Source organism: Chelonia mydas, chromosome 1, assembly GCF_015237465.2.
Source record: "Chelonia mydas isolate rCheMyd1 chromosome 1, rCheMyd1.pri.v2, whole genome shotgun sequence".
In the NCBI taxonomy this organism is placed as follows: domain Eukaryota; kingdom Metazoa; phylum Chordata; order Testudines; family Cheloniidae; genus Chelonia; species Chelonia mydas.
Genome location: NC_057849.1, coordinates 145,442,429 through 145,464,386, shown reverse-complemented (window position 1 = coordinate 145,464,386; position 21,958 = coordinate 145,442,429). Strand labels below are relative to the sequence as shown.

The 21,958-nt window shown below is 38.6% G+C and overlaps 1 protein-coding gene across 8 annotated transcripts in view; it reads left to right on the top strand.

Annotated features, from left to right (window-relative positions):
• Positions 1-21,958, top strand: part of DMD (dystrophin) — a 1,912,888-nt gene that overhangs the window by 1,334,675 nt on the left and 556,255 nt on the right. For all 8 annotated transcript variants that reach the window (XM_043538015.1, XM_043538014.1, XM_043538013.1 and 5 more), the window contains one exon: positions 19,119-19,354. In XM_043538015.1, coding sequence (XP_043393950.1) covers positions 19,119-19,354 — 236 coding nt within the window. The remainder of the gene's footprint in view (positions 1-19,118; positions 19,355-21,958) is intronic.

Sequence of the window (21,958 nt, the reverse complement as noted above, 5' to 3'; positions counted from 1 at the left end):
TACATTTTTTAAAAAATATATTTTAGTTGTTTAGTAGAAAACAAAAACCATAGTAAGTTTTAGAGAGCATCTTGCACTCATTGCTTTTTACTTCCCTCTGCTGTTGCTGGTTGGCTTTTCTTTTTAGTTTATTCTCGTTCATCCCAAGGGTGTTCTGTTTTACTCCTTTTTGGCCCACCCACCATGGCTGAAAGCCTTACAGGGTAGGTCTCTCTTTGCAGTGCCTCCTGGTGTTTCTGTGGCAACAGGAGGTGATGCAGAGAGTGACTTGCTCTGCGCTAATGCAGCCTGCTAACAGAAGAGGAGGGAGCATGATGCAAACCATCCTGGATGAAGATCTTAAGATCTCAATCACTGCCCGGCTTCTAATGGTGAGGAGGAAAAATACAAAAAAATCTTCATTTCTCAGACTGCAGAAGACAAGGCTGCTACTCAGTCAGTAAACTTTCCTATGATATCTATTCTAGGGTTTTATACTGCTGCCTATCACTGTAGTATCTGAACATATTATTCCTCCCTTCAGTCAATGAGTGGTCAAGAGGAGAGCAGGTAGTAAGTGGAGAAAAGGAGCTAATTGATTGAATTTCCTACAATAGATCTTCACCATTTTGAGCTGGGGAAGAAAGCAGATACCTGAGGAAAACTTCTTGTATAAGATTAAAGTAAACCAACTGTAATCATGAATATTTTAGCTTGACTTTTGAAAACAGAACATGTTATGTATCATTTTCTTGAAGAATATGTGAAAATGAATGGTTGGCAAAAGTGTCATGAAGAAAAATATTTTGATAACATTGTCACTGATGAAGAAAGCAAGAGGGGAAGATATTTACAGTCAGTCAAAGAAACACATTGTAAGCAAGAAAGCAATGTTGCTGAAACTGGCTTATGTAACAGCAGAACCTTCAACCTTTTCTTAATTACCTCAACATTTTTCATTAATTATTTCTACAATGAAAAGTAATGGACTTGACGCCTGTTACGGGAGTAGTAGTAAATGCTGTTAATTTAATCCTGAGGCATTCAACACTGTTTATTTCAAAGCTGCTTTGATCAAACCTCTGCAGATCACTTTTTTATGCAACATCCAACAATCCTACTGGGCTTTTTGAGTATATTAAAAAGATCGGTTGAGATTTCCAAAGGTTTTTCAGTCTTCAACATGATCCAAATATTATTGGGATCAAAAAATAAATATGAGCTTACTGAAAAGGTGCATTAGATTGTTCCTGTGACTAACCTTACTAAAAAGCTCAGTGAACTCACTCAACAGCTGCAGGGAAAAAGAGAGGTTATTATACACCCGGGTGCAATGAATTCAAAGAGAAATTGAGCTTGTTGGTAGCTCTAATAGAAAAGACAGCATTACAGCACTTCCTGTTCATGGAAACATTTGTGGAGATGTTTGATGAGAGTACACTTGGACATGATGAAGACTAAAGAATTTTGTGCACATGTGTGGATGATTTTTAAAAAAATCTACATTATGAATTTGCCAGAAAGTTTGCAGACCTTTGAGAAATTGAAGCCATTGGCAATGTTTCTTTTATTGTCCCCTATCATGACGGACGACATCAGTGAACTGGCAGCCAAAAGGAATGAACAGTTACATTTGGACAGTGGTGCATTAGAAATGGAAATTATTGCCATGCAGATTGACATCCATTTGAAAGCAACATACTGGGATGGTGAATTTTTTGACTTCTATTGACAAAGAGGTCTGGCATCATCTATGAAAAATGTTACTGCAGCTAACCTATAGGGGCCTGATATGTTAATACAGCCATTCTCTGATGGAACACTTCTGCTCCCCATTCACAACCACATGGACAACTTACTTCCATTCATTATAACATTACTCTACAGCAAATTGAAAAACTTTTTAATACTTATGCACTTATAAAAAATTGGCATGCACAAAAATTCCTGGAGAAAATAGTTTGACGCTTAAAACTCTCACATTTCTCAGACTCCCACCAACAAATGCTTTAGAGGTTTGAGAGACAATGGAATGCCTAATTGAAGAATCAAGAAATGGTTATCTAAAAGCCTCTCTCTCTCACTCACTCACACACACACACACACACACACACACACTAGAAAAAAGAAACTTTGATTGCCCCACTTAAGTTATCTTTTAGTCTTGTCATGTTCTAGGGTGCAGTTCAGATCAGTGAGAGGATGTGTCATCACTTACCCTGTAACCCAGAGTGCCTTAAAATACTGTGTTGCTGTAGTTCCCTTCTCTGGATGATCCAGTCAGCATAGAATCATAGAATATCAGGGTTGGAAGGGACCTTAGGAGATCATCTAGTCCAACCCCCTGCGCAAAGCAGGACCAATCCTCAATTATTTTTGCCCCAGATCCCTAAATGGCCCCCTCAAGGATTGAACTCACAACCCTGGGTGTAACAGGCCAATGCTCAAACCACTGAGCTATCCCTCCTCCATACACTGAGTGTCTGTGTGTTAAGCAGCTCTGTCTCAGCAACACTGAGTCCAGCAGCAGTTGCTTGTTACACCCCAGTCACACGCTGATATACACCAGATCTGGTTACACCTGTCAAGATGACCCCAACACCCTCCAATCCTGAATTTTCCCAACACCGTGTGTTCTGCAATGTCCAGCCTTCTCCTGGATCATTCAGAGAGATATTAAGGTTCATTTTTTCCCTGTAAAGATGCAATACCCACCTGCTTGCCACATTAACTGGTGTTAATAGTCACTTTAAATCCAACACAGCATGCAGTTGGTTTGATTAAAAATGAGAGAGGATTTTCAGTGAGTATAAAGGATAGGGTTATAAATTATTACAAGCAAATAAAAGTGTAAAATGCTTTCTAGAGATTTAACAAAACAATCTATAGTCTTTGTTCAAGATAGTTTCCTTACCTAACTTCCAGCAAGATGGCTGACCACCCCTCTGGTTAGGATCTCCCACAAAGTCCAAAGTGCCAGTTCCTTTGTCGTCTTAGGTGAAAGACTCCTTGGGATTCTTTGCATCTCTCTTTTATAGTCCGGTCAACCTTTGAAATAGATTCTTCTGACGATTATACCCCCAAAGTAATGTTCATTCAAGCTGTAAGGAAGGTGACATGGAATCTCCTAGTGAAGAAAGTTTCATGCTGGTTTCTTTCCCTGCTGGTGTTTGTTAAAATAAAAATTGATTTGTTTCCTGCAATCTCCTCCCACTGCTGTGATGCTGAGTGGTTATCTCCTCCTTTTGTTGGCTTGATGGTCTTGTTTACCATCCATGTAAATAGCATTCCCATTTTCTCTTAATTTACCTTTGAAATACCTTCAAGGTGGCAGAACCACAGTTCTTTTGTCTAGGTTGGGGTAACGTGAGCCCATAATTTCCAATAGGTTTGTAATTTTGAATTTGTCCACTTATGTACACAGTAATACTAATGATCAGTATGGTGTTAAATTTCTATTGATATCTTTTTACATACGGGTTATGACAGTGAGTTGAGGTATGCTGAACTGGTCTGCCTCGCTGAAACTCATTATCAGGTATCAGTGAGCCTCTAGCCTTCTTCCACGAGGATGTTGTTAGGGTCACAAGGCTACTATAGAATAAGTAATATTTGTCAGTAATCTATTTCTAGAACTAGTATTCTTCAGGTTACCTTTAGCAGGTCCTCAGCTTTACTATAAGTGACCTCTTATGATGGTTCAGCAAACCCCTCAGGGGATGGGAGTAGCTAACATCTCCTGTCCAAAAGAATTAAAATATTATCCTCAATTAAAAATTAACCTCATGTGCTGCAGACAGACCAGTAATTCATCACCAGAAGCAAGGGTGGCAGAGCCTACCCAAAAGTGGGGGGGGTCCTAAGGGTGAGGGCCCCCCATTCCTGTCCCTTCTCTTCTGCCCAAGGCTCCACCCCGGCCAAGCCAGAAGCTGGAGCGGTCTGGGAGCTGCGGACCCTCCACCTGCCCAGGGTGAGGGGGTCAAGAGCAGCTCCCAGCCTGTGCCCCGCCCCGAGCAGGTGGAGGGTCCACAGCACGTCTCCCCACGCAGCTCTTACCCTGGGCAGGGGTCTGTGGTGTGGGGATGTAGGCCAGGAGCTGCTCTTGACCCTCCCCCCCCCCATCAGGTGGAGAGCCCATGGTGCGGCACCCCACAACTGCCCGGGCTCCCCAGCTAGGCCCCGGCTGCCGGCCTGGAAAAGGCAGGGGGGTGCTCAGGGAAGCGGGGGGTGGGGGCAGAGCCCCTGCCAAACTGTGCACAGGCCACTAAAAATAAAAATGAAATAAGACTGTTGATACATGCGAACTGATGATGAACTGTGTTTCTTGTCAGAAACATAGCTACCTTCTTTATCAAGAAGTTCTTGGCTCATAATATTGACACCAAGCATGTAGACCACAAACAAGTAATATCCAGATAGTTAGTTGGGAGTTAAAATGCTTTATAAAAAATATATGTCCAAAATTTCCAAATAAGTAAGCCCTCAAAATGTCATGTATGAATAACACAATGCTTCAGTTGATACAAATATATAACAATCAGATTATATTATGATTTTATATCTGATTTTTGTACACATTATTTGTCTGTATTCCTCCTCTTACGTGACCTCTCTCATGCACACCAGTGTAGTCTCATACAATGAAAGAAACCAGCCAGACGGAAATCCTAAAACTAAAAATAAATGAACCAAAAGAAAACCCAAATCACATTCAGAGCAATAGCCGATCAGATTGGTGACCATTAACTTTTTTGTTTGTTTGTTTCACTCTGGGCTGTTTGAATTTCCAGCTGGCACAGTTTTCTGCCCTCTCCCCCCTCACTATTTATACTCCAAATCATAAGCACATGCAGACTCATGATGATGATAGAGCCTCTAGGGCAAATGGCGAGCCAGACAGGAATTGTTTCCTTCAATTGTAAATTTCCTGGAGCTGCGCGTCATGATTTAAAAACAAAACATTGTTCACAAAAACAATTCCCCCACAGCAATTCTGGTTTTTTCATTATTGCCACTATAAATGTATTTACAGTACACCAGTGTAGCAACATTTTAACCTATTTTTATGTTAATAGCACTAGCATTTTCTAAAAATAATTGCGTTTATAGGAGTAGAAAAAATAGATGTAGCTGTGTAATTAATTATCATTGACAATCTTTAAGAGCCAATGAATAAAGCATACCTGATACAAAGTATTATATTTGATCTGTATGGCTTGTATAAACAAGAATGGATATGAATAGCAAAGGAAGGCTTTTAAGATTTTGCTAATACAAATCATCTCTGTTATTGCACTTCTTCAATTGTGGATATTTCAGAAAGCATTGTCTTCTATTATTATCTCAACATCTTGTATTTTTAATTTTCAAAAATCATCAGGTGATACTAAATTTCACATCTCTTCATCTACCTCTTAAAAATATGTAGTGGGGTCCAATTAAAGATTTTTTGTGATAATTTAATCAAAGATGCAGAGCAGTAGAATTTAGAAAGTGTCCAAACCATTCAAAAGATTCTTTTACTTATTAGCATCATTGTCTAGTTAATTCTTACACTGAACTGCAATAAGCCATTCCCTAGCCACGTTCACTTTTCAATTTTTAGTGGGCCCATCAATCATCTTGAACGTGGCCTGAGGAAAGTAACAGTAACAGTATATTACTACTAGGAGACTGAACTTTTAAGTAGTTTATCTTTCAGCAAGGTTTTGAATGGAACAATGAGTTGTCCAAGCTGAGTGAGCTTTATTAATGATATCCCAGATTGCAGATATATAATATACTCTTCAATCAATTTCTTTGCCACCTGTCCATATTGTAGGCATGGGTCTAGCTGGGTTCAGATTTAATGATCTTGGCCAACACATATAGAGCAGGCAATTGAGCTTCTGCAATGCCTATTCCTGGATTATTTCCCCGTATTGTCTTTAAAAGATTTCCTCAGTTCCTTTTTAGCACAAGTACATTTCACATAATTAAGCTCGTTTATCTCCTTTTGAGTCATACTGATCCTGAGTGACTGAAACCCAGATTATGGCTTTAAAGTTCTGACTCAACTTGTATACTCAGAAACTTGCTTTAGGAGTCCCTTCTCTACTGCATTTATTCTTATCAAACAGGGTATTATACTCCATTTACCCGCTGTGGGTGTCCCAGGCCTGAGCGAGAAAATTGGCAGAGGCTACTGTCAAGACCAGTGGCTCAGCATTTGCTGATACATATATTTTAACGATCCTTGCTGTACTTAGCAGTTTGTTACTTTCACCTTAGGGATGCTTTAGCTATCATGGGCATAAAACTATGTAGACTGCTTTTCGGAAATGTGATATTTACATAATTTACTTCACTGAAGTGATTCTAAGGATTGGATAGAATAATTCTTGAATCATGTTCTTTCAAGGAGCTATGTTCTCCCCCCCCCCCCATTGAAAGCCATTGTCGGGGTTGAGGTGGGGGCAACCAGGGCATTTATTTATACTGAGAGAAAGAACTGTCTTAGCAGCTCTCTGATTAAGTTTGTGACCATGATGGTTTTTTTTATGTTGGGAAATGTGTGTCCAATAAACAGTTCAGTGGTGCTGCTGCATTTGAAAAGCCAGGGGCAGCAAGAACAGGCAAAGTAGAAATTTCCTCCTGTTCTACCCTCTGAAAAAGCCAGCTGTGCCTGGGAAAGCTAGCTGGCAGTTTGAAATTCACAGTAGCAGTCTAAAGTTATGGTGACCTTCATACTGACCAATAATAGCAACATCATATTGGAAACTTAGCTTTTAGTATTGTTTCCCCCCATCCCACCCCACAGCAATTCTAGTAATCTAGCTTGTTTTCTTTGTAATCATCTTCTCCTAAACTTCCTACTTTTCCTACAGTACTTCCTTTTAAACCTCTGTGGTTCTGGTATATGGTAGTTTCGCATTTGCATCTGTACTTTTGATCCTGCTCTCCAGCCTACTGTACATTGCAGTTTAGATCTAAATCTCATTTTGCCCAGCATCTCCACTGTTCCCCTCAATTTTCAGTCTCTGCCCATATTTCTAACAAAAAAACAAACAAACAAACAAAAAATAGTACAGACCGACCAAAGAATCCAAAGCTGCCAGGCCACCCCCATGAACTCTCAAAAATTAGTAAACAATAAAAAAAAGTTCCACATGTTCTATATTATGGACTCAACTGTGCAGCCACACAGTAAGATCCCTTCATCCTACAGATTGTCCTGCTGAAGTCAGTGGGACAACCTGTGTGACTGAGTGCTCACCAACATGGTAAGGATTGCCCACTCAGGCCCCAAACAATTGTCTTTCATGGAATATTCATTTCATAGTCCTATAATCATTCTAGCAATTGTCATTTTACTGAATATTTCATTGTAAAGAACCATCAGACATTCGGCATTTTGTTCAAATATCAAATGGCTCATTACACTAAAATATATTTCAGAGCAATAAAAGCTCATTAGACATTTATAATCATGCAATTGTTTAATCTTGAGAAAAAGTTGATATTAAATGAATGCTTAAACATTTTAAATGTTTTTCTTGTTTATTTTAAAATAACGAATGGGCCTAAATACTAAAATGTCACCAGACAAACCGATTACTTTAACCCCCTGAGAACAGTGATCACTTTGAAAATGTAAAGCCCTGCTTAAGTGCCACCTGAGTCAATAACTGAAGATGTCTCTCTCTTTTCTCACTTCCCTCCATTATAAACTCTGCCATCCAGTCCTTTCCTCCTCCCTCAGTGAAGATGGAGGCCCTGTCCCATCTCTGTTCTGGAGTGGGGGCTGAGTCTCCCTCCTGCCCTGAGAGCTTTGAAGTCTCTCTGCTCTCTCCTCTTGCTGGCTCTATGCCATTGCTTCCCTCTGGCTGACTCCCTGACATGATTCTCCTTCTTTGATTCTTTGGAATTCTAAAGGATTTTGGACTGATATTCCAGCTTTCCTAGGTATTTAAAGCCTTTAGATCATTAACCCATTTCATAAGTGCACATTAAGAACACCCCCTTGATCGCAGTCTCATTCATGGAATGGGTTTAGGATTTAAAAAGACAACATTTGGTGCTAATTGGCAACCTTGTTGGACACTGATATTGAATTAACCTCTCAGCCCTTGAAGAGGTGTTTTCAGAAAAAAGTTTGAGGCTTGTAGGATGATATGGGTTGGGGATACTACTACTCTTCGTGTCTGTGATACACCTATTCAGGGGATAAATAAATGCATTCACTTAACAGAGCTGTCAATCTGGCACTTTTCAGAAGCATTAAATTGATATAAAAGAGAATTTAAAAGAAAGCTATACACCCCTGCGACAGACCTCCATGCCACCTTTCCTATTTCTGTTCTGTCCTATTTCTGTTCTGTCCTATTTCTGTGTGATATACACATAGAATCTGGCCTTGAATTCCAGATTATGGAACTTCCACAGTAATTTGACTCCTGAGATACAATCTTTCAAGAAGCACAAAATACACATGTATTTTCTTGGCATGCTTCCGTTGTATTTCAAATCCCAGGTGTAAGGTGAGAATTGGAGCCTTTATAACTACTCTAATGGTTTGGAGTACTCTTAGAAAAGATATTTATTCTCTCTCTCTCTTTCATATTCTCGTTCTTTTTTAACCTAAGCAAAGTGATATATTATTTCTGTGTTTTATTTTTCTTAACTGTGTACTTTAAGTTTTTCCTTTCTCTATGATGTAGTGGAATAGCAATGAGGAGGACTCACATTGATACAAATAAGTTTTCTATTGTGTGTTTCTCATGCTGGAAGCTTTAATGGTCTTTCTAGTTTTTGGTTTGAGCATGTAACAGGAATGAGCTATTGTAGTCTTCAAATAATGTTAAAAGGTTGTGTTTTATTTTCTCTTCATCAGGATTTGCTGCTCTAGAGCTGTGAGTCTCATTGACTTGATTGCTTTTGTATTTGTATAAGTTCATTTGGCTCCTAAAAAACTAATTGTCTCGGGGGAAAAATCTCCTCTGAGCCATGTCATCTTTCACTCTCACTCTAGATAAAATATCCAGATCTGTTGTTACGTACTATCAAACACTTAATTTAATTTTTCCTTATTAATTTTAATCACTTATCTATACTTCTGTAGTGAATGTGTTTGTGCAAGTATGTGTATTGAGAGAGAAAAATACAAGGAAGGGGCTGTGTTGTTCTAGTGTTGTTTCAGTACTTGTGGGACATAAATACCATGTGGAAAACACCGTGTGATTGGTTTCTAAAAGACATCATTCTACATTGGTAATCTCAAAGGTTTAACGCTTCAGTCAAAATAGAAGCAATTATATATCTTTCTGAACAGCAAGAACTTTGTCATAACCTACCTTGAATCTTTTTAATAAGGATATCACACTGGACAACGTTTCATCATCTGGAGCCTCAGATTTCTCAAAGGAGCATTTCAGCTTCTTGATGCAAAACGCTGAGAAACTAAGCCAGAGTCCTGAGCAACAGAAGCATGTGCATTAGAAGAGAGTTTAGCCAATTCTACAAGGATCAGTTGTCATTTAAGAAAATCACTTTTAACAGCTGGCACAACATAAAAATCAAGCTTAGCACTGTTATCATAAAAATAAATAAGTAACATTTAAAAACCCTGTTGTTTAGAGTTAGTCAGAGTTATGAATGACTGATTTTCCTCCCCGATCTCTGATCTATGTTGCAATTGGTCAGTCTCAGAGGATCCAATTGTATCTCTGTCTAGGAAGTACTCCCTCAGGAGCTAATAGTAGTGTTGTTTCCTGAAACAGAAGTCAGAAACTATTGCATGTCTTCTGCATTCAGCACCACCTTTTTTACAAAGCCGAGCATGTCATTTCTGCAGTTACTTCCATGTTTGTTGGCCCAGAACCCAGACAGCTGAGTTCAAAACAGATCCTCCTCTTGCTAGCACAGTACATTAGGTAAACATGTCAAGTTCATTTTTATATCTTAGTCAAACCACTTGTACTTTTTTTTCCTGGTTGTTTACAAGATATTTTTAGATTTTATTTTAAAATCAGCTAGCACAGACAAGTGGTGTTATGCCATCACTCAGAGGAGTCTCCTGAGCACTACAGATATTTAAGTAACCCCAAGAAACTCTCTAACAGGCATTTCACCAACAAGAACAACTCATAATAAGACCCTGTTAGCCCCATTTGCTGCTGTACTCCCTTGTAGTTTTCATAGTATGGTTGGGGTTTTTTGTTTTTTTGTTTGTTTGGGGTTTTTTTTTTTTTTTTTTTTACAATTTTTTTGACAGTTTTCTTTACAACATGAAAAGATTAATGCAATTACATTTCGTATAAAACAATAGATAGTTGATATTCACTTTCTTATTTTTGCATGTAATAAATAATTTCAAAAGACAAATACTATACAATCTTCTGTTTGCAGGAATCTCTTATACCATAAAAGATTAACTTTTAATGGGACATTAACATTTCAGTAGGGACATATTAGATACCTTCTGTAGATCATTAGGACTGGAATTATACCTGGTTTACATGACAACACCTGAAGAAATTTAAACAATTTGGATATCACTAAATTACCCCAGGTTGTAATTTTGGAACTAAAACTGGAATGAAGTTGTTAATCTAGGAGTTCAAAAAAGTTTGGTGCTGACATACAGTCCCCTTGGAAATATCTCAGAAGTAACCAGTAAATCTCGGCTTATACTGTGATAGAAGAATAGGTCACTGGTCTCCATAGCTATAATTAAGGCTTAGATTTTGTTACAGATATTTTTAGTAAAAGTCACGGACAGGTCCTGCACAATAAAGAAAAATTCACAGAAGCCCATGACTTGTCCGTGACTTTTATTAAAAACATCCATGACAATATGGGGAGTGGCCGTGTCCCCTCACCACCCTCAGGGGGCCTGACTCAGAGCTCTGGGGGCCACTACTGTTCACGGGGGCTCGGAGTTCCAAGGTCCCGCTCTGCTTGAGGCTGGAGCTGTGGGGTCCCTGCTGCCCGCAGCTGGGAGCTGCAGCTGCCCCCACCCCCGCACTGTGGCCCAGAGCTTCAGGGTAACCCCAGCACCCGCAGTGGCTTGGGGAGTGTTGGGGGTACCTTCCATTTCCTAGCCACCACGGGCAGGGTGGGTGGACCTTGCAGCTCCCAGCTGTTGGAGGCTGAAGTCATGGAGGTCTCTGGAAGTCACGGATTCCGTAACTTCTGCGACTTCCATGACAAAATCATAGCCTTAGCTGTAGTAAATCAATCCCTTTAATCCAGTACTTGCCTTTTCATCTATGAGAAATCCACCCTTTACAATTCATTTGGATTTTGGGACTCTTGGATCCAAAAGAAATGGCTCTATTACTCCAGGTCAAGCGTCTCACCAGTAATTGAGACAAATACTAGTGCTTAGGCCTCTGGAATCTACACAGAAAGACCATCCCAATATACTATCAAGTGACATGTGAAGTCTGTGCAACTCGGTTTTAGTCTACGTAGTGATAGAAGCGGAGTGAAACCTCACTGAAGTTGGAGGACATAGTAGATGCCCATCATTCAGTAGAAATGTAAGATGCAGTTAAGAGAGTTTTCAGCATGAGATAGCTGAATCAATAGGAACCTCCATCCAAACAAAGACCAAGCAAGACTGGAGAGAAGCTGAGCTGTGTAGTTCAGGGGGGTTCTGCTGGGGGCTGATTGCAAATGCAGGGGGCTGGGATTTGTTTGGTAGAGGCCTTTGTGTCTGAGGGCAGTAGCAGCCAGAAGCAGACTGCAAGAGAAGCACAAGTAATATGGCCCTGAGATAAAGCCAATTGGGAGAGCTTATTGGACACAGTGCTCCCTGAAAAAGAGGCTTGAAACAGTGAGCAAAGAAACTGTGTCTCCTGCTATTTGATTCCTGATGTGTTCAGGGAAACAGGACTTTGTGTACTTTCTTTGTAAATAATAGAATTACATCTAAGAAATACTTGAGTCTATCATCAGATTCTCCTCTTTCTCCTCCAGAAATAACCCACAAGACCCTGAATATCGGCTAACTGCTTGAGTCAAAAGGGGTAGCAGCCTAAAAGACCCTTTTCAACGCTAATTTGAATGCAGTAAATCACAGCAGCACTGTGGCAATACTGAGATTGATGATGTAGCACTCTAGAAAACTCTAGTCAGCCTCATTGTGCTTCTCAAACATAGGCATAGCCAGCCAACTGAAGTTCTGAATGGCTTTTGCAGTCTATCTGCAGGGCAGTTAAATACCCTGTGACACTGCATCCCAGAGTCTTCATAGAGATGTTATTATGATATGATTGCCTGCCCTTAATGCTGGCTTTAATAACAACTATTGCCCCCTCTTACGGATATTCTGGGCACTGGTAACAGTGCTCCTGCACACGTATAGAAACAGATGATTACAATTCCATTATTTCTTTTCATTCCCTTTCTCTGGGCTTAAATCACATATAAACAGGCAGCTTAACTATGATGTGGCATAGATATGGCATAACTATGATATATTATATGCAAGATGAGTAATGTAAGATATCATTGAAAAGGTTATGGTTTACTGACTATGCTTATCCTGTTTGTATGCAGGTATTATTTTTGTATCTGAAGTTAGGAATAGTGGCTATATTTCTGCATTGCAAATGTGATTACAGCTGGGGAACACCCACTAGGCAGAATGCACTCAGTCTAGATGGCTGGCTAGAAAGGACCCTTAGAAAAACTTTATCTCCCACCAGGGGGCCTTCCTGAGGACACTACAAAAACCTCTGACTCATGGCTACTGTGGCATTACAGGGACATGTAACCAGGTCACCTGGTACTGGACTCCATCTTGGAATACTGGTGTTTTTTCCTCTGACTGGCGTGGGAGCTAAGCTTTGAGACAAAGAGTTCCTGCCATATGCAAAAGCTATTTAAGGCAAGGGAGTGACATCATCATGGTTCTTCACTGTCTCCTCGCCCCAAAGAGGCTCTTGGAAACACCTGAGGAACAAGAACTGAACTGGGGGGAAGTGTTAGACCCAGGCTAAAGGGGATTTTTAGCCTGTGAAAAGAATACCTGGGACTTTTAAGCTGTAAGCAAGTGCAACTGGCCCCTTAAGAATTTTTGCAGCCTGCTTGAATCATCATTTAGGGTGAGAATTTGCTACTCATATCCATTCTCTTTAGTATATTAAGCTTAATATGTGTGTTTTGTTTGTTTGCTAGGTAATCTGCTTTGATCTGTTTGTATCCCTTATAATCACTTAAAATCTATCTTTTGCTTTGTCTAAAACCAGGGAGTGTGAGAGTCATAACTTGGGGCAGAAAGCTGTTGCATATCCTTCTCCACATCGAGGGAAGGGGCAAATTTCATGAGCTTACGCTGTACAGTTCTCTGTGCAGCACAAGATGGTATAATCATGGGGTTACGCTCAGACGGGGGTGTGCGCACTTGAGCAGCTTGGGCAGTTCCTTAGCTGTAGCCTGCCCATGCAGAGCTGATGACAGCCATCTGTATGTTGTGCAGCTGGGTGTGCGCCTACCTGTATGTGTGCTGAATCCTGGGGGAGGGCTTGGTAGGCTGTTCACAGTGGTACAGCGTAAAGGGAGTCCAGGTTGGTGGGTCGGGGGGCTCAGTGGTACCCCAGTTCCAGGTGGCACCACAGGGAGTATTCATTCTGCTTTGAAAACTGACAAACTCAGATGATACAGACTACATTTCAGTTAATGGTATTAACTAAAAAGTTGTCTTCAAATATTGGAGGGTAAAGAATACATATATGTGTGTGTTAAAATAAATGAGCATAACAGTTCTTTTGAAACTCTGTATTTGATACAGATTTTAGACCTATTCCACAAAGCCATTGCAAATCCAGTTTATCTGGTTAGTTTCAACTGCACTGAAGCAACGCTAAGTAGCCAGAGCAAATAGTGTGTTATGTATGTGTATGTTGAACAGTAAAGGATTCTCTGAAAGTTTTCATAAGAAGGATACATTAGTAGTCTTATTACTAAATAGGTGTTGGGAAACATAGTTTGACTTCAATGGGCCTCTACTTGTGTGGACCAATTTGCAGGATCAAGGCCTACATTTCTGAATACCGAACTTTTTTTAAGTTGTTTTCATTATAAAAAATGTTTATACATTTTATTAGAGATAATTAATGTAACAATATAAAATATCAACATATTGAAAAGTGAATTGTTATATGAATTTTAATTAGTTATTAATTATTTTATATACAACATGTATATAAACATTTGCATGTACAGGATCTAAAGATTCTCACTATGGACCAGTGGGCAAATTCCCATTAGCTGCTGCTACTCTAACATTTGTTATTCATTTTAGAATAAGCCATTACATTTGGTGTACCTTACTCAGTGTAGTATTTGCATATTTAATCAGAGGAATAAGAAGTTAAAAAATGGATTTTTTTAAAAAAAATCTCCAATGCTATCTGCTTAGTAAACATGTTAAACTTTAATAGTGAGTGCAGTGTGACGTAAAAAGTGGAGTCCTAAGAGGCTAGAAACCCCTACCTTGCAGACAAACTTGAGATAGAGCAAGAGAGAGAGAGTGTAGCGGGGACAGAAAAGAAATAAAAATGGGAACTTGATGGTTGAGGGCTTAGTAATGGGCACCTTTACATTCTAAGCTGCAAATTCAAGTATGGCTTATATAGATATAATGATGATTGATATCCTTGAAAACCAATAATGACCATATTTTCATGAAGACTACAAACCAACATCAGTACATACTTTGCATGCCCAACTTCCCTGATGATAAATACAACCCACCCTCCCCCCACCCAAGCAAACTTTGTTTTTCTGTTGTCCTGTCCTTGGCATCAGTGTGGAATACCTTGTTATGAGACCCAGTCCAAATCAATGTGACCTCCAGCATTAAGGGGTTAAAGTGAGGGTAGGATGAAATAAGATATGGTGGGATTGCTGCAGCAAATTGTGACTGATGTGTGGAATGAAAAAATCTTGTCCAGCAGAGAGAATACACACAGTTTTGTGAAGTCATTTTTTCACTATATTGTTATCTGCGGGCTACAGACAGATATGTAATATCCAGCTCAAAAAGAAGAAGGCAGAAAAACAGAGCATGTATAGATGTCTCTCAAGGACAGCGTTACAGATACAAAACAAAATACAGTGTTATAAATACAAAAAAAAAATAGAAAACTGAAGTATCTGTTGCTTTTATGTATTGATTCATTACAGTATAATTTCCTATGTATTTTTTTCTCTTTCCGGCAGTTAGATAAAATCTGTGACTAAAAGAGATGTACACAGAAAACTTGTTCTCCCTTTCCCCTTCCCCTCCAAATAAAAAAGAAAAAGGAACACAACAGACCTCTAAATAGACTGTAAACATTTAAAAAGTGCAACCCACGGCATTGCCAATAAGCCACAGGTGTGTGCTGCATGAGCAGAAGGAAATTGATAGCAATTGTGAGGAGTATAATGATTATTCCATTCTCATAATACATTCATCCTAATGTGCACTTATGCATCTGTTGCTTCAGTAGATTTTTTTCAGGTAAAAAATCCATTTCTATGCAAATCATTTTAGTGCTATTCTTTGGACAATGCTTTAGAGCAGTGGTTGCCAAACTTGTTCCGCCACTTGTGCAGGGAAAGCCCCTGGCGGGCCGGGCCGGTTTGTTTACCTGCCGTGTCCGCAGGTTCGGCTGATCGCAGCTCCCAGCGGCCGCGGTTCACTGCTCCAGGCCAATGGGAGCTGCTGGAAGCGGCAGCCAATACGTCCCTCAGCCCGCGCCACTTCCAGCAGCTCCATTTGCCTATAGTTAGAATAGGAAATAATTATGAAATATTAGCACATTTCTAACTATTCAGATAGTAGATATTACATTATTTAATCATACAGATGAAACATTCTGTTTTTCCTGAATTTATAAAATGTTTATTTATATCAGAACACATTTTTCAACGTTTCAGTTAGTGTAGAGTAATTTACAGTATAGATAGTTGTAAATTGTCCAGGCTTTCGGAGTCATTAATTGCCACTATATTGAGTAATGTGTTTTAACTATTCCAAACATAGTAGGCCAATCTATTCAAAACAGCCATAAGAAGTAAATTTTACAGTGTTTTTTACACAACTGATCATTATACTCGAATTAACTGGCAATTAAGCGTGAACTTCAACCTATCGATTGAATTTTTTAGTCCAGACTGTAGCTCTTCTGGAAGGAATAAACATAGATGTGGAAACTGTCTCAGTGGCCCATCTTCCAAAAGGACCAAGTTTAAACTACAATAAAACAAACAAAAAAACAACATCTTGGTCTTACTTAAGTGGGGCAATAATGCCTCTTTGCTTTCTGAAGGCAACATACATCACAGACAGCCTTTCTCTGCGCAAGAACTAGCCTATCCACAAAAAACAAAATTCACTTTTGTCCTTTTTAAAAACTTAAATCCAGTGCCCAATAACTGTATTTTGCATCTGGAATGCAAGAAACTGCAGGTGGCACCACCCAAGGCTTAATTCTAGCTCTCATGGCTCTGACGTTGTGCCATTTAGGCTGTTGAATCAGGTAGTGGCTCTGCAGCTACATTGCAAAGGAGTTATTCAGATCTTCTGGGTTTTTTAAAGCGTCAAGTCCTAATACATCAACCTCCTGTACTATTTTATCCTTTTTCTTCTTATGATGGAGTTACATTTTAACACCATAGAACAGTAATCTATAAATGTATTTTAATACATCTGAGTGAGCCTTTTGGGAACACACTCATTATAATAATATGAGGTATTCACCTTTAAAAATACTTTTGCAAGTGTAGTTTTCAAATCGGCAGTCGTGCTAATAGGTTTTGTGGCTGTCTTTTGCTTGCCAAACTGTACGTGTAATAGCAACTTAAAGCATAAATTGCCTTTTTGTGATTAACTGCATGCACACACACACAGAAATTCTCTGTGCAGCCAGTTATCAGATCTAATTTTTGAATGATAAAAGCACAACTAAGGGGCAGATGCTTAGTGTTTAAAATGGTGCACTAACAATGCAGTACTCTTAGGCATGAGTTACTATGAGTAATTATGCTTTCATAGCTTTCCATTGAGGGCCATTTATGTTTACCTGTCTTACAATGAGAATCCAGTGAACCATTCCTGATATGAACACTACTGCCCTAAAACCTGTTCCTTCGCTCCAAGAATCCCCTCCATCTAAGCATGGATGTGACTCAAGTCAGATATTGAGTACTTCTTTGTTGTCATCTTTTAAAGGAGTTATGTATGAAATTGCTGCACTTGTCAGTTGTTGCTAGTTCCATTAAACCAGTCTGTATGTTTAGGAGCTGACCCTGTGTAAATAAATATTTACTCACGTGAGTTCTCCCACCGAGTGAAGATAAGATACATTATACTATTAAATCATGCAGCAAAATAAAGACTATAAGTACCTGGCACCTTATGTTGTCATTTATTTTCACCTGTGTGATGTGTCTAAAATGCTTCCATTCTGATTTTTTACCATTTTATACATACTTTGCACAGTGGTAAATGAGAATGCATGTTGTCAGGCAGTGGGGATGCAAGTCCTAGATGTTTGTTTATACAATTACTTATTATTATTTTTTTGTAAACAAATATGAAGGTCAGTTACATTTTGCAAAAAGAACAGGAGTACTTGTGGCACCTTAGAGACTAACAAAATTTATTAGAGCTTATGCTCTAAACAAGTACTCCTGTTCTTTTTGCGGATACAGACGAACACGGCTGCTACTCTGAAACCAGTTATATTTTGATTTCCCTATATGGACTAAACAATAATGCCTGTTCCAGGAGGTAGGCATCCTAACAAGAGATCAGAAATACAATCAAGTTCAAACAAGCAACCAAAGGCCTTTCTGTGCCCCAAAACATCATCCACACCAACAAAACTAACCTAGCCCCTGCAACACACTAATGCCCCGAATAAATAAAATAAACGCCCCTATTGAGAACCCCTGAATCTCTTCAGTAATCTGCACATATTGATGAACTATGCAGATTCAGTCATCAGAATCAAATAATTTTAGATGAGCAGCAAGGAAAGAATTCTAAAATGGAGAGACCCATAGGTGGAATTCCCTTGCCAGCAGATTCCTCTCCTATAAACATTTTTGCTAATCACAGCTAATATAATGTGGGAACATGTATAATGCTGCAAGTGAGATCAGAGTCCAGTTGTTTTAGGTGATGAACGTATACACTTTAAGAAACAGTCTGTGCCCAGAAAAGTTTATAGTCTAAACAATCAGACAAAGGTGTGAGAGAGGAAGTTTTTTTAATCCCATTTTACATGCACACACAATATATCCCCTCCCCATAATGTTTCAATAGAAATTTTCCAGTGAGGTAACCACCAATGACGTTCTTATCCTCGCCTGGAATATTGGAGGGTAGTCCCCATTCATTCCTAGTCCCACCCACCATTATGCCCAGGAAATAAGAGCAGCCCATTCAAAAAGGTTGTTAAAATGCAGCTTCCCCCTGTCTTTGCTGAGACTCTAACCTCACAAAAAACAAAGATAGCTCAACCAACCAATCTCTGATTTGGGTCGTCTTGAGTAGTCTATTTTCCCTGAGTCTCACATATGTAAGTGTCACTCCCATCATGACCTTCACAGAGTACAGACTGTTCTTACTGTTGTAGCAAAAACAGCCAACACGATGATAAATTGCGGGAGAGACAACCCCAGTTTCACTGGTAACTCAAGATTTGAGGGGTAGGGTGTAGGTCACAATGGTTTGGTCGCTACTGGAACAACAGGTGTTTTTTATCTAAACTAAGCAGGGCGTAATGTGCAGCCCAGGCTTTCAGGGAACAAGGGAGCAGAGTACTTCAGTGACAATGCATTTGGGGGTTGTGATTACACAGGGGTATTCTTGACACTGCCTTTGTCGCAGCTGGGATGAGGTGAGCTGTTACAGGTAAATTGGGTATGGGGGCTGAGGGGAGAGGCTGGGTATATGTGAAGACATGCTTGGTATACTGTATATAAATTCATGTGATTGGTTTTATTTGCATTTTCACATTTCAAGTGGGCAAAATATTACAAATGTTACATTCATTGAAATAATTACCTTTTCAGTGAGTGAACTATGTTAGTGAAATGAGCAATTTATCATGGTCCCTTTATCCAATAATGTCAACATTTTTTTTTTAAATTTTCAGAAACTTCTGGTCAAACTGTTACTGTGGTTACACAAACCGTGGTAACCAAGGAAACCACCATCTCCAAAGTAGAAATGCCATCTTCCTTGCTTCTGGAGGTGCCAGCTCTGGCTGACTTTAATAAGGCCTGGGCAGAACTCACTGACTGGCTTTCTTTACTGGATCGAGTGATAAAATCCCAGATAGTGACAGTGGGTGATCTTGATGACATCAACGACATGATCATCAAACAAAAGGTATGAGAAACATTTAGACATTGATTTTTGCGGTTGAAACCCTGTAACAGCTATTAAAAGGGTAATCATTTCAGCAGGGAACATAAGAGGAAACATTTAGATTAAGGTGAGTAGCATACAACTTCCACAGTTAATCTGTTTTAAATTGACTTCTAGGATTTGAATTTTAAAATAAATGAAAAAGGAACAGAATAGTTTTTTTCATAATGAAAACTGCATTTAACAGAGTATCAGAATGTTCCCTCTTATGAACATGTGTGTGCCACAGCAGTGAAATCAGATCTGTCTATCTTATTTGTAATGCACCCGTCATTATGGGGTCACAGGCTAGGGAGTCAGATATGGAACATAAAACAAGGAAGGAAATATATAGAAAGATCCACGATGTAAACAGAGAAAAAAATAAACTGTTCTGTACCTTTTTCATGTTTGTTTCTGTAAGAACTTTCTGAGAGGTTTGTATCCTTCTGTCATCCTGTTACGAAAAGCTCCTCAGTCCCTTTATACAAAATAATAGCTTATTAATGCAAGTGTTTTGTCAGCAAATTGCGTAAGTATTAGTCATCTTTGAAAACACACAAAAATATGGAAATACATGTGCATAGACAAAAAAGCAAAACTTCAGCAACTCTGTGGCAATAAAAGTAATTTGTTATTATATAGCCTGAAAGTAATTACCTGCCTTCCAGATTTAACAGTGTTCAATATAAAAGATTCAGCTTGCCTGTGCAAAACTTTAAGTGCTAAACTTCCATTCATTTGAGCTCTTGTAAACTGAATTTATGGCTTTGTATGATAAAATATTCCTCTGCTTCATTCTCCAAGAAATGAAGCCTGATTATCGCAGAGGAGAGAAGTTAAATTTTTTTTCTTATTTAAAGAAAAAAAGAAAATAGAAAGAATGGAGAAATTTTGTATGATTTTTCTCTTAAACAATTCAACAAGAGAAGGATTTATTTAAATACATAACCAGCTATGTCCTTTCCTGTTTCTTTTTTGTGTATTTCACTTTTCACAACTTGTGATTATTTGACATAGGTTGTTTTCGCCCCAGATACTTTTATTTTGTATTTCCTTCCTGAAGTAGCAAAAGGTTTTGGTATTCATCTCTACCAGTGATTATAGGGCTGGTCAATATTTTCAGAGTAAATCTGTACCATCTCTTAAGAATGTCATAATTGTATTAGGTTTAACATAGTATACTACGGAAACTAGATAAAAATAATTTTAAACAGTTTCAAAACATATTATTTTGGTCATTTCTAAGTGACATGAAGCCCAAACAACAGACATGTTAGATGATTAAGATTTTTGTACTTTTTGTAAAACCTTAGATCGAAAAGGTACACGTTGTCAAATACTTCATTGAAAATGATCTGATCATTTTGATATTTAAATAGTAATAGCCAAAGTAATAAATCCTTAAATTTACATGCCTGTAATTTGAGAGGAAAAACCCAACTAAGTAAGCATATTGTCCCTATATACTATTAGCAGATTGGTATAATAATCTAAAATAGATCCTAAGGAGCTGTTATAATCTGTCAGGTTAATAATAGTCTACAAATAAAGTCGAATTTTTACAACACAGTCTATAATTTATCAGGTCAAATATATACCTTTACAACAATGATCTGTTGTGAAACCTTCAAAATTTAATGAGTTTCATAAATCGCATTTTCAGAATTAGCCTGCTGTCAAAATACTTACCTTATTAAGAGCTATTAGCCCATAAAAAATGAAAGTTGCCACTTTTTTCTATGTACACTAAAATATAGATCAGTAGATGAAAATATCAAAAATACATCCTGGTATTACTTTATATTTGGCAGTCTAGGGCTTCCAGAGAACATTGCCTATTTCTTTCATTTTAGCTCCATTATTCTTTATGATCTGCACGGTACCGCACTTTTTTCCCTTTTATTGAAAAATTTACAGGGCAGGACTGTTTTGGCTGGCAGTTGAGATTCTTTCTATTCTTTTAACCAGCATAAACTGTCTGGGTTCTAATTTCATAGATATATAATTATTTCTCCAGCTAAACTCCAGAAGAATTTTGAAACATAAATGGTCAAGAGCCATAATACTTTTCCTTGCTCTGTGTTAATCTACCAGATTTTAGCATTGTAAAGTGTAGTTAAACAATAGCTTTTCACTGCTCCATCTTATTTCTTAGAGAGTATCTTCATGTGGACTTAAGTCTTCCAAAGAACATGCTCATTTTGCTTACATTGTACGCTTCTGTCTTTCCTTATCTACTCCTTCATCTACTCTAGACTTCTCTAGGAGTCTGAAATCTTCACTCATAGTGATCTCCTTTACTAACAAAAATGACATCTAATGATATCCACCGTTTCTCTAGGGCACCATCATTTTGAACAAAATTCTACATCTACATGTTTTAAAATTAGCCAGTCTATATCTCTGTTTGAGCCTACCTAAACGTCTATTTATCCAGTATAATGCAGTTGTATCTATCTATCTGTCAACCAAACTACACAGCCTATTTTTCATTAGTAATTGCCCAAGGTTGTGGTACTGTAAATTCCACTTGAGAATCCATGTCTCCTGACTCTCAGTCCTGTGATGACCATGAGAGCAGAT